This window comes from Monodelphis domestica, chromosome 7, assembly GCF_027887165.1.
Source record: "Monodelphis domestica isolate mMonDom1 chromosome 7, mMonDom1.pri, whole genome shotgun sequence".
Classification (NCBI taxonomy): Eukaryota; Metazoa; Chordata; class Mammalia; order Didelphimorphia; family Didelphidae; genus Monodelphis; species Monodelphis domestica.
The window spans coordinates 17,049,550-17,065,375 of record NC_077233.1 but is presented as its reverse complement, the minus strand read 5'-3'; the positions used below and the strand labels follow the sequence as shown (position 1 = coordinate 17,065,375).

General features: G+C 38.1%; 1 protein-coding gene across 6 annotated transcripts in view; it reads left to right on the top strand.

Annotated features, from left to right (window-relative positions):
* Window positions 1-15,826, top strand: part of LOC100012477 (probable C-mannosyltransferase DPY19L2) — a 205,195-nt gene that overhangs the window by 174,337 nt on the left and 15,032 nt on the right. For 5 of the 6 annotated variants that reach the window (XM_056804273.1, XM_016424414.2, XM_007499956.3 and 2 more), the window contains 2 exons: window positions 9,068-9,167; window positions 15,328-15,453. In XM_056804273.1, the coding sequence (XP_056660251.1) occupies window positions 9,068-9,167; window positions 15,328-15,453 (226 nt within the window). The remainder of the gene's footprint in view (window positions 1-9,067; window positions 9,168-15,327; window positions 15,454-15,826) is intronic. The other variant, XM_007499954.3, reaches the window with a different exon arrangement.

Here is a 15,826-nt window from a genome sequence, read left to right as displayed (position 1 = left end):
TGCCTTCCTCATGTGTGTTTCTTGTAGACAGCATATGGTAGGGGTTCGGTTTCTAATCCACTCTGCTATTTGCGTTTTATGGGTGAGATGATTCCATTCACATTCAGAGTTATGATTACCAACTGTGTATTTCCAAGCATTTTGATTTCTACTCCTGGTCCTGCCTTTTCTTATTTCACTATTTCCTTCTACACCAATGTTTTGTTTTTAATCAGTCCCCCTAATTCCCACCCTTATTTTACTTTACTTTCTACCCCCCTTCTTATTCCCCTCTTATTTTCTTTACAGTCTTTTTAAACTACCCCCTACCCTCTCCCTCCCTTGTATTGCTTCCCTCCCCACCAGTCCATTTGCTACCCTTCTACTTCCCTATAGGGTGAAAATCAATTCTCTGCCCCAGTGTATTTGATTGTTCTTCCCTCTTTGAGTCAATTTCAATGCACATAAGAATTGGGTATTTCCTATCTCCAACTTCTTTACCCTTCCAGTGTATTGTATTGATGTTCTCCCCCCCAACCATGTATATATACATACATATATATATATATGGATACATATATCTATATACATAATTATGTCTTGGCATTTCATCCTATATAATTTGTTACTGTTCCCTCTAAATATAATTCTTCTAGCTACCCAGGTGCTAATAACAATTTTTAAGAGTTACCAATGTCCTCTTTTCTCATAGGGATATATATAATTTTAACAAATTGGGACTCTTTAAAAAGTTGAGTTTTTTGGTTTTTTTGTTTGTTTGGTTTTTGTTTTGTTTTTCTTCCCCCCTACCCCCTTCTTAATTACCTTTTGATGATTCTCTTGAGTTCTGTGTTTGTTCATCAGATTTTTTGTTCAGGTCTTGTCTTTTCTTTACAAATGCTTGGAATTCTTCTATTTTGTTAAATGAGCATACTTTCCCCTGTAAGAATATAGTCAGTTTTGCTGGATAGTTGATTCTTGGTTGTAGACCTAGTTCCCTGGCTTTCCAGAATATCATATTCCATGACTTTCGGTCCTTCAGTGTAGATGCAGCCAGATCCTGTGTTATCCTCACTGTAGTTCCTTGGTATCTGAATGACTTCTTCTTAGCAGCTTGTAATATTTTTTCCTTGGTCTGATAGTTCTTGAATTTGGCTATAACATTCCTGGGTGTTGTCATTTGGGGATTAAGTACTGGAAGTGAACTGTGGATTGTTTCAATCTCCACATTCCCTCTTGTTCTAGAATATCGGGGCAGTTTTCCTGGATAATTTCCTGTAGTCTGATGTCTAGGCTTTTTCTTTTCATGGTCTTTCAGTAGACTAATAATTCTTAAGTTTTCTCTCCTGGAACAATTTTCTAAATATTCTGTTTTGTGAATTAGGTAATTCATATTTTCCTCAATTTTTTTCATTCTTTTGGTTTTATTTTATAGTACCCTGCTGCCTTGTGAAGTCCCTTGCTTCTAATTGTTGTATTCTGGTTTTTAAAGACTGGATTTCATCCCTGGCTTTTTGGTCATCCTTCTCCTTCTGGTCTGATTTTCTTTGGAGGTCATCATTCATCTCCTTTGCCTCATTTTCAACCTGATTAATTTTGGCTTTGAGACACTATTTTCTTGTTTTAGTTCAAGTGCCTCTGTTTCCAGATGACTTATCTTGCTTTTTAAGTTCTTTTCCCAGTTGTCTTCAGCCTCTCATAATTGTGTTTTGAATTGTATTTTGAGTTATTCCAAAGCCTGTGTCCAATTCGCTGAAGTTTCTGTGTTTTTCCTTAACATTCCTTGATCTTCCTCTATTTCATTTGCTCTTTGTTCATTGTCTGGATAGAAGCTGTCGATTGTAATTTCTTTTTCTTTTTCTGTTGTTTACTCATATTTGCCCCTTCTTTTCCCCCTGTAGTTGCCTGCACTCTTGTTCCTGTCATTGTGTGTTTGATCTGTGGTTTTGGACTTTTCTGTCTGCCTTCCCCCTTGGAGCTTAGTCAGCAAGTGTCTCAGCACAGTCTGTGGGGGAGGGGTGTTGGAGCTTGAGCTTCTCTGCCCTCTGAAGGCTTTGATGATATTAAGCCCAGCTGAGTTGAACTTGCAGAGCTGGATGTGCCCTGAGGCCAAAACCTTGGGAAAGGGGGTGCAATATGGAGTGTCTCTGCTGCTGCAACTAGGCTTCCCACTCTGTGCTTCTTCTCCAACTTCTTCCCCACCATCTATGTTTGACGCTCTGAGCCTGGCACAACTTTGCCTGCAAGGTACTCCCTCCATACCATCACCCTTGTGTGCCCAGAGGTTCCAGCTACTGCTGGAGGCTTAGCACTGTAGGTGGGGGAGGGGCCCTGGGACCTTCCTCCTTTCCCTTAAACCTGAGTGTTCTTGTATTCAGGCTTTGCGGGGAGCGTACCTTTTAAGTTGAATCCAGCAGGAGGGTTCCTTGCCTGTGTCCTGTTGTTAGGTTTGATTTTCAGTACCCTAGGAGCATTTAGTTTGTAATTGGTAAGGAAGAGTTTTTAGAGGTCGGAACTTTCGCTGCCTCTACATCACCATCTTGACTCCACCTCTTGGTGTATTTTGTTAAGGCAAAAAAATTGCTATTTTTTTTCTTGTTCATTTTGGCAATCTGGTTTTATTGGGAGCTTAGCCTGTCTACATTTAAGGTACAGTAATCTTTGGATCTTGTTATCCTTGATTTATTTGTATGATTTTTTCCCTAAAAGGGAAAAATTAATTAATCTAAAAGATTAATCTTTTTCCTTGTGATTAACATTACTGACATGTTTTCATCCTAGTCTGTTTGCATGGACTCTTCATGAACTTTCCTTGCCCTTAATCAAATCTATTTTCTCTAATCCATATTTTTTAAAATTTTTTAAAATCATTGATTTTTCTTCCTTTTAAAAAAAATATTTTTGCTAGCTACCCCTCATCCTTTTATCCTTCTATTTCCCCACCTAGTTAAGTGAATGTTTCATAATTTTCCCTCCTTTTCCTTCCAACCCTTTATTTTTAGTAAGTTTTTCTTGAAACATGCTTAGCTTTTCAAAGTTTTTCTCTTGTCATCATTGTTTCTCTTCCCTCACAATATATTCCGAATATTATTTTATGATTCATGGAACACACTCATAGATTTCTCTCTTTTTCCTCCTTTGTGTCATTTGTGAATGCTAGGTTTAATTGAATCTTTTTATTCCATTTATCTGTTTTATCTTTACTAGTATTATGCCATCTTCCCTAATTTCTCTTAAGAACTTGCCTGTAGAAATGTCAAAGAAGGAAAGTTGAATGAAAGCATGGTGGTATGGTGAGAGTCAATCTGTGTTCCTAGTTATGAGGCCCAGTCCTTCACTGTGACCCTACCCAAGTCATGTTATCTAATTTCTGTTTTTTTCCTACCCCCCTCCCCCATCATTTTGCTTTCTGGATGCCTTTGAGAATTCATGTATCCTTTCGCCTGATGGCATGAGACTTCTGATCCTAAGCTAGTCCCAGCCCAGCCATCCTCCCTCCCATGTAATGTTGCAAGGCCAAAGGAATTTTCCTTTTCATTCTCTACCTCTTGACTATATCACTCAACCTGCTCTGTCCCTTACCTCCTCTCTCCATTTATCCACCTTGCTACTCTTAGTCTTTCCTTCTATATCTCCCACATGTAAACCTCAAAATTTCTTAGATTTATAAATGTTGGAAATTTCACCATTGGGAAATTTCATACTTGAAAAATTTCCTATTGATAGTGGGTCTTGACTATTGGAATGTGAACCCCATTGGCATGGGAGGTTCCTTCTCTTCCCTTCTTAAGATTACTTTAGGACAGAAACCTTTTGCTGAACAATGGAAAGGACTTTGACCTATGCTTAAGCATAGAACAGGAATTTCTTTGAGTCATGATTGATTTTAGAATTGATACAATGGAGATACTTGGAATCAATCTCCACCCTATTCAGTCCTAACAGGATTGAGTAAGGGCTGCAGCCTAGATCAAAATTTAATTATTCCAATCTCTACCCTACTCAGGTTAACAGGATTTAGAAAGGGCTGTAGCAAAGGAGCAAAGATTTAATTATTTGAAAATATGACCTTCAACAGACATGTGCAAAGCCTCTGGGCGGTCCTGGGTTAAGCTAGAGCCTCCATTGGCACAGGGAAATTGATGAACAGTGATTGGTAGATGGGAGAACTGAGGGGAGGAACTTGGATGGTTTCCTTAAAGATAGGGGGTCTGAAGACTCCAGGGGGGTTTGAGTAGTTGGTCAGGTGGTTCGTGTGGGCTCTGAGAAGCTTGCTCTGAAGGAAGCTGAAGGTGGGGGCCTCTGAGACTGTTTCTCCATTTTGGTCACGTGAGTAATAGGGACTGATCTCCTTTCATTGCCCCAGCTATCTAAGGGCTTGGGCCTTTTGGCCCAGCCTAAACAGAAAGGGTATTTAAGCCCTATTCCCTTCTCTCCCTTTTCTCTCACTCTATCTCTAATTCCTTTCTTCCTCCTATTGTAATTAAACTCCATAAAAGATTGACTGCAGACTTGAGTTTTCATTTAGGAATTACATAGCTGAATTCCTTGGCGACCTTAAATTAATATATATCAGTCTTTAAAGTGATTTCCTTGTAACACACAAAAGAGAGTGATTCACTAATATTCAAAAGTTTATAGAGCATTCATAAAAAATTTCATTCAACTTTTCCCTTCTTCTGATGCTTTAAGGCCAGCCCCTGATTCAGAATAAAGGGCTCTGGCATCCTTTTTGTCTATCCATTATCAATAACACTTTTTTCTTCCATACCACAGAACTGTTTCACTTTTTTAATGTGAGAATTGGTTTTATTATTCTTTTCATCTTACTTGTGTTTGTTTGCTTTTCTTGCATTTCTCTTTCTTTTGGAGTATTTTCAGGTAAAAAATTCTGTTCCGCTTTGGAGTCTTACAGGGTTCATTTGGGGTGAGGGTATAGCAGAAACTCCCCATATGTTTTCCTTTTGTTGTAGGTTTCTAGGATAGATTATTTTGGGTTTCAGCCTTAGCTCTTCTGCATTTCAGAATATGCTCTCCCATCTTTGTCTCTGAATGCTGACAAATACAGAATAATCCTCCATTATTTGAGTTTCCTTCATATTTGAAAGTCTTTTTCCTGAATGTTTTTATGTATGTAACACTTTGTTGTAACTAGAATTGTAAAATATAACAACTCTATATCCTTTCTAGTCTGGAATTTGACATTTCTTTTTTGTAGCTTAAATAGATAGAATAGAATCTGTGGATGATATCAATCAATATTTTGTGGTTTATGTTCAGAAGTTTTTGTCCATTTTCTGGTCTTATTACCTCCAACATAGGATTCAAGTTTCTTGATATGTCAAGTTCTTTCTGGGACTTTGGATCCTTCCATTGTTTCTATAATTTCTTTCTTCAAGGTTGATTCCTTTGCTACTTTCAGAATTAATGGTGTGTGTGTGTGTGTGTGTGTGTGTGTGTGTATTTGTGTATGTTTTAACCCTGTGCCTTTTGCTTCTTTCCTAACAAAGAATTCAGTTAGGTGGCAAAATGGAGATAGAGTGCTGGGTTTGGAGTCAAGTAGACCTGAGATCACATTCAACCTCTGACACTTAGTAGCTCTGTGAACCTGGGCAAATCACAAGCTCTTGTTTCCCTCAGTTCCCTCATCTGTAAAGTGGAGATGATAACAGCACCTACCTCTCAGGGTTGTTGTAAAGATTAAATAAGATATTTGTAAGATGCTTAATCCAGTGTGGGACACATAGTAGGTATTACCTAAATGTTAGCTATTATTATCCCAATTATTTTAAGTTGTGTATATGTGTTCCAAATCTGTTGTTTTTTCTCTGAAATTCTAGTTTTTGGGGAGATTCTTTCTACTCTGATGTTTGTTTAATTTTACTTGGAGAGATATTAAATCCAAGATGGGGTTCTCTGGAGAGTCCTCAGCATTTTTTTTACACTAAGTCAAGTCATCAAACATTTACTATGTGCCAGGCACTGTGCTAAGTACTTATTTACAAATATATGCAGAAAAGTGTTCCAGGAATTTTGTATAAAATACTTTCAGCTCGGGAGAATCAAAAAAGGCTTCATGGAGGAGACTGAGATTTAAAGGAAATAAAAGCTCCATATTCATTCTTAGGTTTTCACTTCTTGGTATGGATTCTTTTTTACTAGATTCTTCTGCTTTTGTAATCCCTTCTGTTAATTTGTCCTCTTGTGTGCTAGATTTTTATTCAAGTTTTCCCTCAAATTTGGTCCATTAGCATTTCTCTTGCGTTCTCTGTCATCCATTTTTTGTATTCCCCCATTACTCTTTGGTATTCTTTCCTCCATTTTAGCACAGAATCCTACAGCCAGGCTCCTGGACATTCTTTGTCTTCTTATGTTGGGGGATATGGTAATCAGCTGGCCTGTGTTCTAACCCTGAGTAATCTCAGTGAAGAAGGGAAAAATGATTGAACTCGGTTGAATTTCCAGTTCCCTTTTCCTCAGGAGTTGAGTCCCCTCTAAATTGTTTCACTGAATGTCTCATATGCCTTCTGCCCTTTGTAAGTCAGTCTTACGCTATTGTTGCTGCCATCTTTTCTCCCCCTCAACCTCAAATAGAAGACTCTTCTTTTTAGGTGCTTGGGACAGAATGAATTTTTTCCTTCTCTTAAGTTATCAGTGGTTCAGTTGTAGTCTTTGCTGTTGGGAGTCCCTACTGCCAGACCTAGACATTATTAAGTTGGAAATCATAGAAAATGAGGTGGTTTTAATTCATTAGACTTTTACTTTTTGTTCTTTTAACTTGTGAATTCAGTTGTATTCATTGTGTGTGGGAACATAATTTTTGCTTTGGAGTCTGGAGTTAGGGGAAAGCAGCTACTTTGACATTTTATAGTTTTATAGGACTGGAATATTGACTTTCTTTTAAATAATTAGTTATACTTTTGTTTTACATTGTCTTCATTTCTATATGTTCCTCCCTAAGCCATCCCTTGTAAGTAAAGATAAAAATAGAAAGAGAAACAATAACAGTTCAGTAAAACCAGCCAATAGATCAACTAAGTCTGACAGTATGTAAGATATTTCTCACCCATAATTCACCAGATCTAAAAAGAAGATGAGGTGGTACATTTTTCTTATCTCTTCTTTGGAGCTAACTTTGGTAATATAATCATAAGGATTATAGTGTTTAATTTATGTTAGCCTTTTATTTGTTCATTCTGTTTACATTGTTGTAGTTGTTATTCAGGTTTTCCGTATTCTTATTTCATTTTTCATCAGTTCTTGTAAGCTTCCCCATGCTTCCCTATATTTTTTATTTCTTCTTTTTTTCTTTTGTTTGTTTGCTTGAACATAGTTCTCCTTATCTCACTCAGGCTAGAAACATAGAGCCTACTCACAGGTCCAATTGCACTACTAATCATTTTCAAAACTTTGACCTATTCCATTTCTGACCTGGACCCATTTGCCCCTCCTTAGGCCGCCTGCTGGCCTCTCCCATCTTGAGGGCAGGGCTCCCTATTTTAGTGATGGACTTAGTGGGCATGTCCATTTGGCTTTAGCCCTATTGGAGCCTACAACTGTAATACTTAAGCAGTCCACCACCTTTGGCCTCCCCACCAGCCCCACCAGGGCTATAATGTCATCTGACAAAGTAATGTTACATTGCATGAATATGCCACAATTTGTTTAGCCATTTCAGGTCTTTGCTGCTCCCAACAGGTATTGCTATGAACATTTTGGTATATATGAGGCTTTTCATTTTACATATGACATACTTGGGATAGTTGCTAAGCAATGGAATCTCTGGGTCAGAGGGTGTAGAGATTTTTAGCACTTTACAAACATGTATCCAGAATAGTTGGACCAATTTACAGCCCTACCTGAAGTGTCTTAGTGTCCCTGTCTTTCTGTAATAACTCTAGTGTTGACTATTTCCAACTTTTGTCATCTTTGCCAGTTTTCTGAGTGTAAGATCCTACAGTTTTTCATCTCTTTTGTGATTAATGATTTTGAACAGTCTTTCATATATTTGTTAAAATTGTTTATAGTTTTGGCCTCAGACACTTCCTACCTGTGTGACCCCAGACAAGTCACTTAACCCCAATTGCCTAGTCCTTATCACTCTTTTGTCTTACAGCTGGTAAAGGTTTTAAAAAAAAGAAAAACTAGTTCGCTGTTTGTTCATGTTATTTAACCAGCAACTCTTGATTTTATTATATGGTTTTATTGATTTATATATTTGTTTTACTTCCCATAGATATGTTATATATATTATTTGGAATCTCAGACTTGTGTCATAAATAATTGTTGTAAGTAGTTTTCAAGATAACAACTTTCTTATTGTAGTTGCATTAATTCTATTTATGCCAAACCTTTTTCAACTTCTTGTAATTAAAACGAGAAGAGGATGACAGCAGGCACTTTTCACAATGATGACTAGGAGTAAGATCTTATTCAAATGAGACAGAACTAGAAAAATGCAAAAATGCTAAATGAGAACAATTATCCATTAAAGATTAAATAATGATAAAAATTTTCTCAGGCTTATAGGCCACTGTTTAAAGAAGAAAAGATATGGAAGCTCATTATAGCACTTTACCTACAAAAGTGATAACCAGCAGGAAATAAACCTTTATTCAAAAATGGGTGGGGTTTGACTGAAATCTATGTGGATAGAGAGACAACTTGGTTTCTAACTAACATTTCTAGCTAACTTCAAGGATCAGACTCATATTGGTTCTAAAGACTTATACATGAAGGGGGGCACCCTGGTAGATTGAATGTATGCCCTTGCAGCTTTTTAAGCATTGAGAGGCTTGGATTTGAGGGCATTTCTAGGATCATTTTGTATGAGTTTTGAAATAGGATAAGTTATTGTCTGCCTGAGAGAGGTAAGGATAAACCTAGTTGAAAGTATCAAGATTATATCTCAAAGAATCCATCTAGGCCTTTGATTTTAATTGCAGTTAAAGTTGGCTTTTATTTTAACTTTAAAATATATTTTTAAGTGCTGATTTTTTAAATTTGGGAATTTGAAATTTCTAGGATGTAATTTTTGATTTTCTTCATAAAGAGTTTTTCTTTTAAGTAGTATAATCTTATTTTTCAGATGCTGTTTTTGCAGGTACCATGCCAACAATGGCAAGTGTCAAGCTATCTACGATGCGCCCCATTGTCAATCATCCACACTATGAGGATGGAGAATTGAGGTATTTAGCATTATTCCAAGATTTAGTTATAATTAATTAGAAGAAACAGGGACACATCAGAAATGTTTTAAACCCTGGGTTATTGGAAAGCTGCAAAAATTACAAATAGTGAGCATTTTACAAGGGATGAGAATAAGTAGCCAGATTTGCTTCCTAGTTAGGAATCCTGGCAGAGATGGGGCACACTGTCCCAGCCTTCTCAAGAAGCCTTGAACATTACACTTGAACAGATAAGAGTCCATGTGAGTTTGTAGAATAAACAACTACAGGTGAGCATAGATATCCCATGCCCACTTCTGATCAAGATGTAATATCTTTTGAGACTATTTAGTAGCCACAGCCTCTAGAAAGATCTGCTTAAGGAACTGATTTATTGAGTAACCAAATTTAGATTTTACAAAGCTTTGCCTTTGCTTATATATTGAGATGTCTAGAAAGTATACATGATAATGAAACTAAACCCTCTGAATATTGTAATAATATTATTATAATAACCTATAAGACCAACCAGAGCTGACTCATTATAGCACTTTGATTGACAGCTTCCAAGGGATCTGAAGGTGCTTTGTGGTCTGCATGGATGACGGGGCAGTCTGCTTCCTGGAGGTGATGGCTTTCTGATCCCAAGTCTGTGGTGTTCTCTCAGATGCTAGCATTTTTTTGGGCTCCAGTCAAGTGCACATAGGCCCGTAGGGAAGGTGAGGATGTTCCCTTCCCCAAGTAGCAATATTGGATTGACCCATCTCCATGATGAACTCTTGGGCAGATCTACTTCATCAAAACAGGGCCACGGTGAAGTGATTAGTCAGTCTATCAATTGTCCCTTCTGCCTCCGTGGTCCACTAGAAGAAAATCTTGGGTTGTTCTAGTTGATGGAGGACATTAAGTTAATGTGCTTTTTGTGACCTGGCAAGCTAAGGAAAAATTGCCTATTTTCTGACATTGAGTGGACCCACATAACCACTTCCCATTCTTCTTAGCCTGATATTTCTGAGATCTCAAAGTGCTAGCAAAGGTCCTAGAGAGTGATTTAAAGAAAAAAAGGGGAAGGCAGTAGGCAGGATACCAGAAGGTAAGACTTTCATGAGATAAACCATCTCAGCAGGCCTTCAGACAGCAAGTTCATGAGTCATTAAGACCCTGAGGCTTATTGACATAATCGACATATAGGTTTTATAGGGCCTGTGAAGTCTTCTTCCTTCAGTCATTCCTCAATATCTGGACCAAGAAGAGATCCACCTTGATAAAAGTGCTCTGCCAACTGGTCACAGACCCAGGGGTAGGGAAGTTTCTGGGTGGTGATGCCATCAGTGGCCTTATCACAACATGCCTATATTTTCCCATTTTTCTTTTAAACAGATAGTGCTGGGGAGGAAGATGGTTTGCTTTTGGGAATTTTTTTTAAGCAATTCCATAGGGTTGCAACCTCTGTCTTGGCCAATAAATAAATATAGTTTTGATAAGTGGCCTACGTAGGGGCAACTTTTCTGCTTCAACTTTACCAATATATTTTAGAAGTCTCTGTAATAGGGAGAACTCTGCCCTAGTACACACACATGGAAAATGCTGTAGAGTCCAGGGACTACAGATGGAATTCAGAGCAAATATGTTGGCCAAGCAGGTCAGTAGTTGTATCCATTTAGGCCAATTCATGATGAATGGGTGTGGCTAAGGCCAATAAAAATTAATTGATGCAGGCAGCTGTATTTTATGTCAAGGCCCGACTTGGATTCCAGAAAGAAATAGTATATTCTGCCATGGACCTTTTTCCTAATGGTCTGGTCTGGGGTCCGGGATGGTTAGATTTCATGGGCCAGTTGAGTTTGGGCTCAGCTACTCACTGGACATGCAGCTTCTCTCCAGCCTGGGATCAGTTTCTAGGTACTCAGATGGCTATGGAAGGTGATATGGAAATGTTTACCAGAAATCCAGACCAACAGTGTGCTGTCCCAGGTAATAATGGGAACAGTGGAAGCAGGCGGATGGGCGGTCAGACAAGAGAATGGGAAGCTCCATCTTATGTCAGTTCGGTGGTCCCTGGGATTCCCCATTGAGATCCTCTCAGTATGACCAAGCACAGGAGGGTCCTTTAGAGAAACTGGCTGGTATTCGAAGGAGAAGTACTGAGGTTTCTTTGGAGTCCATGAAATCTCCGCAGTTGAGATGGAATCAGGATGGTAGTTAGGAGAGAAGACATTGAGGTTAGACTGTCAGTGCTGGATTAGGAGGGAGAAGTAACATAGGAAAGTCAGGACAGATTCCCATTAATTGGGGAATGGTTACATGTATTGGGTTATATGAATCTATTGGAGTAAATGCTGGCAATATCAAAAGACAATGGACCAGCAAAGTTTTTTTTACTTTTAATATACAAGGCATAGACAGACATCACCAGGTGGCAGTTGTCTCCTCCAAGTCCAGCCTTTTATGGGGGCTACATCAGTGCTTTGCATCAGGGTGCTCTAAAACTTCCTGTGGTTTAGACATTCTAGGAAGGTTCTAATTCCACTCTCCAGATCAAAGCCTTTGAGTCGTCATTTTTCAAGACACCAAATAGAGGAAGAATTTAGAAACAATCATAGCTGATACTCTCAAAATTATATGACCAAGAGGTCATCAGCAGTGATGAAACAATATGGAGCTTGTATCAAAATACTGTATATGTGCTGTCAAATTTGATCATCATAGCAACCTTGGGGGGAAGGTGCTGCTATTATCCCTATTTTACAAATGAGCACACTTGGCAGGGTCAGCAACTTGCCCAGGGTCACACCATTAGGGTCTCAGGCAGGATTCAGACTTGAGCCTTTATGACTCTGAGTCCAGCACTCTGACCACTGTGCCATCATGTTTCCCTATGCCAACCTTGTCCTCGCTTCATCTTGATTTCAGGAGGCAGAGAAGCCATTTTAAGTATCTATTGTCCTCGATGAAAATGCATAAAGCAAATTGGCAAACTTGTGCAGTTCATTTACCCCAGCAGCTCACACCTTCACAGTGGTCACTAAAATTGGCCTAGTAGCTACACTGCCTGTTCATTCAGTACAGGTGGCCCGAGCTCCTAAGGACAGCCACCATCCCCCTCTAATTGTGGTCACAAGTTCCCCATTGGCCAGACCCTGCCCTTTCCAGACTAGAGATCATTCTCAGGGGAGTCAAACCAAAAAGGAGCTGAGCATCCATTTGACATCCACTCAGACTCTGGCTCTTTCACTGCCACGAAAAGTGTTGCTGTTAATATTTTGGTGGATGGAGAGTCCTGCTGTTCCTCACAAATGACTGTGCCACTCTTTGGGCCTCAGCCTTAACTCCTGCTTGTTTGAGAGACCCATTAGCCAGTCAGCTCTTTAGCTTCTCAGTACTCTTAGCACTGCAGGAAGGTACATGCTCAGAACCACGAGGCTCCTTGTGATTCTGTGACCACTTCTACAGCACAACTTTTAGTTTTCCTTCCAAGGACACTTCTTTGATCTCCATTCCAAGAATTTTATGAACTTGGAATATCTTAGAGTATCTTAGAGCAGTAAATGGTGTCTAACAACTGTGTCTCATATAAGTCCTGCTTTGAAAACATAAGGGTAAGTTGATTAAACATTTAATTATACATCCCTTACTCACAGTTTTAGAGTTCAGAGGGACTTTGGTGCCCCTCTAGTATAACCCATATTTGAAAGGAATCTTTGCTATTAACTTACCTGACAAGTGGTCAACCAACCTGTTCTTGAAGACCTTCAGTTAGGCAGAATCCATCACTGCCTAGAGTGTCCTATTCCATTTTTGGACAACTCTAATCAGTTGGAAATTGTTCTTGACACTAATCTTAAATTGGCCTTGTAATTTCTACTCATCACTCCTAATTCTGATGATCAGAACTAGTCTAATCCCTCTTCTTCAGATCTTCAGCTACTTTCAGTCTTCTCTCCTTCAGGCTAAACACCCCTAATTACTTTAAGCTAGATAAATAGGGATAAGAGAGAAAAGATTCCAGCGCAAAAAGTGATAGGAAATTGAGAACAGAATTGAAGACTGCATCTAGAAGCATCAAATGCCAAAGATAGAGGATGGGACAATAAAAAGAGTACCTTTCTAGGTTTTTGCTGAAACGTCCAGTTAGCTAGAGAAAGAAGGCACTAATGCCTCTTAGTCCTCACAAGACTTAGAGAAAGAAAACTCTCTAGTGAGACATTTTAGACAGAATGAATCTTGCAGTGATTACTTGTGAAATTTGTCTCCAGGGAGAGAGAAGAAGCAAGACCCCCTCCTTAATGGTCCAGCTCCTCTCCAAGCCTTTCAAATGCTTTTACTCTTAAGCCTGATGTGTATTTTCCAGACTGCAAAACCCATCAGTATCATTTGCACTCCCAGTGGGCCTTCAGTTAGGTGTAGTAGAAATACTTTTTGTTTTATCCTTCCTGTTGCTTCACCACCCTGGCCTTGGGAGTAGAGAGCTCTGAACTGAAGGGTCAAACTGCTGTTGCCTGGCTTCAAGGACAGACCCATTCTGAGGCTTATTATTATTAGCCTAGGGACCCTGGTTCTTCTAACCCCTCTGTTGTGTAGAGATGATAATAATGATGACAATTACTGTTATGATACTTGCCTCAAAAAATGGTTGCAATCATATGAAACCTGTGTATACCTGTGTGGATTATTACAATATTACAAACATCATTTTTGTTGTTGTTGCAAAACTTAAAGTGTTAATAAATTTCAGTTTTTGTGATAAACAAAAGGTCATAAAAAGTGATGGATCTTCTTTAAGGAGCAGAAGAATTTAATATGTAAAGTATAGTATAGAGAGATACGCTTTGGGGATACTTTGTGGACTATTCTGCCAGATCTTGATCTGGGAATTCTAAGATGAACCTGCATAATTCTTCTGAGCCCATTTTTATTGACCCTATTTCAATAATTCCAAAATTGTTAGGCTTTTGGATGTGTTTGAATGCTGATCAATAATATCTGTCATTAGCCATATGGAGAGTGCCACTTGGAGGAGGAAGCATGAATTGTAGTTTCAGAGTAGTCTTCATCTTCACAAGTTTGCTTCTCTAATTCTGCCCAGTGCTCAGTTTTCTCCTTGGGATCATATCAAATAAGCCCCATTGAGATCACTAATTATGACTTCCTGGTGGTTTTAATGAGTACCTAGAAAGCATTAAGCCAATAACTAGATGATATTATCTCAGCTTCCTAAAAAATAGCTTCACTGAATTAAATATTTTGGCTTCAATTGCATAGCGATTCAATATAAGAAAAGAAATGTAGATTCAAAGAGTATTTTTGTATCACAAAATAAAAATGTTAAAACATTTAACATCATGTTAATTAATGTTCTTTACATCAGGACCCACATGTCTAAGTCCTTCTAGAATTTGTTGACAAATAAAGGTTTCTCTAGATTAACTTAATGTTGTTTTTATCACATAGCGTCGGCTTTATGACCCAATATATTTTCCCCTCTCTGTAGCTGCCAGAAGTCTTAAAAGCTAAATCCATGCTCAGCTATAGTAGTCCATTCATACTGGTTGCTCAATAAATTTATTGATTTTTGTTTATTATTTTCAATTGTTTTGTTTTCCATAGACTTTCCCTTTATATTCCCCTTCAAAAAAATTTTTTTTGGAAAGTGAACAGGAATAGGTTTACTGTGCAGTAATTTTAGTAAGATAAAAAAATAACTTTTTAGATAATAATTGATTATATGGTATGCTCCAAATTCAGATGTTAACTCTATTTTAATTCTATATGGTACTATTCCCCCTCTCATAAGTAATTAGATTAGAGTAGGCATATACAAAGGTTAGGGTGGGACAAAAGTCATCAAACTCTTGAGCTGAATTAAGTGAGAAGGGAGTGTGGCTAGCTTGGGGATTTCTTACAGTGGAGGTTCCAGGATGAAATTTAGCCATTAGGAGGATAGATGGAGCTATGGAGAAGCTGAGGAGCTAGTTCATTATTGCCTTTAATCTACTCATTTAGATTATGTTGAATAGCTCCAGGCCAACATGGCATGTTCTATTGGAGATTTCCTGCTATTCACATTAAACAAATAACTTTAAAGCCCTGAAAATTTATTTCATTTTTTTGTTTTATTTATTTCATTCCTTTATTTCATTTTCATCATTCAACTGAAGTCTTTTAATCTGTTTCATAATAGGGCCAGAACAAAGATAGTTTATGCTGTCTATAGTCGAAAAACAGCTCAAGAAGTAAGAGATAAACTAGTGCAGTTGCGTGTGAATTATTACATTTTGGAAGAGGCGTGGTGCGTTGTAAGGACCAAGTGAGTATTCGGTGCCATCTCTTTCCTGAATAATTAATTTTCATGTTGACAGTTTCATATTTAGTTCTTTGGAAGTTACTATTCCACATTAAATTAATTGTGACACTATTATTCCCAAGTATTTTTAGTTGAACACAATCCACTTGCATGAATAGATTAATAGCAGACATCATGTAAGTAGATCCAATTTCCAGATGTATTATCTGCACTTTTTAGTAACCTAACTTTTCCCTTCCTTTTTATACCTAAAATGATTCCTAGGAAGGAAGGGTTCACATGAAAGTGAAATGAAAGGATGTGCTGTTATCCCAGCTCTAAGCAGGTTATAGTGGGAAAATGTCCTCAATTAATACAAAGAATTCCAGTCAATTTG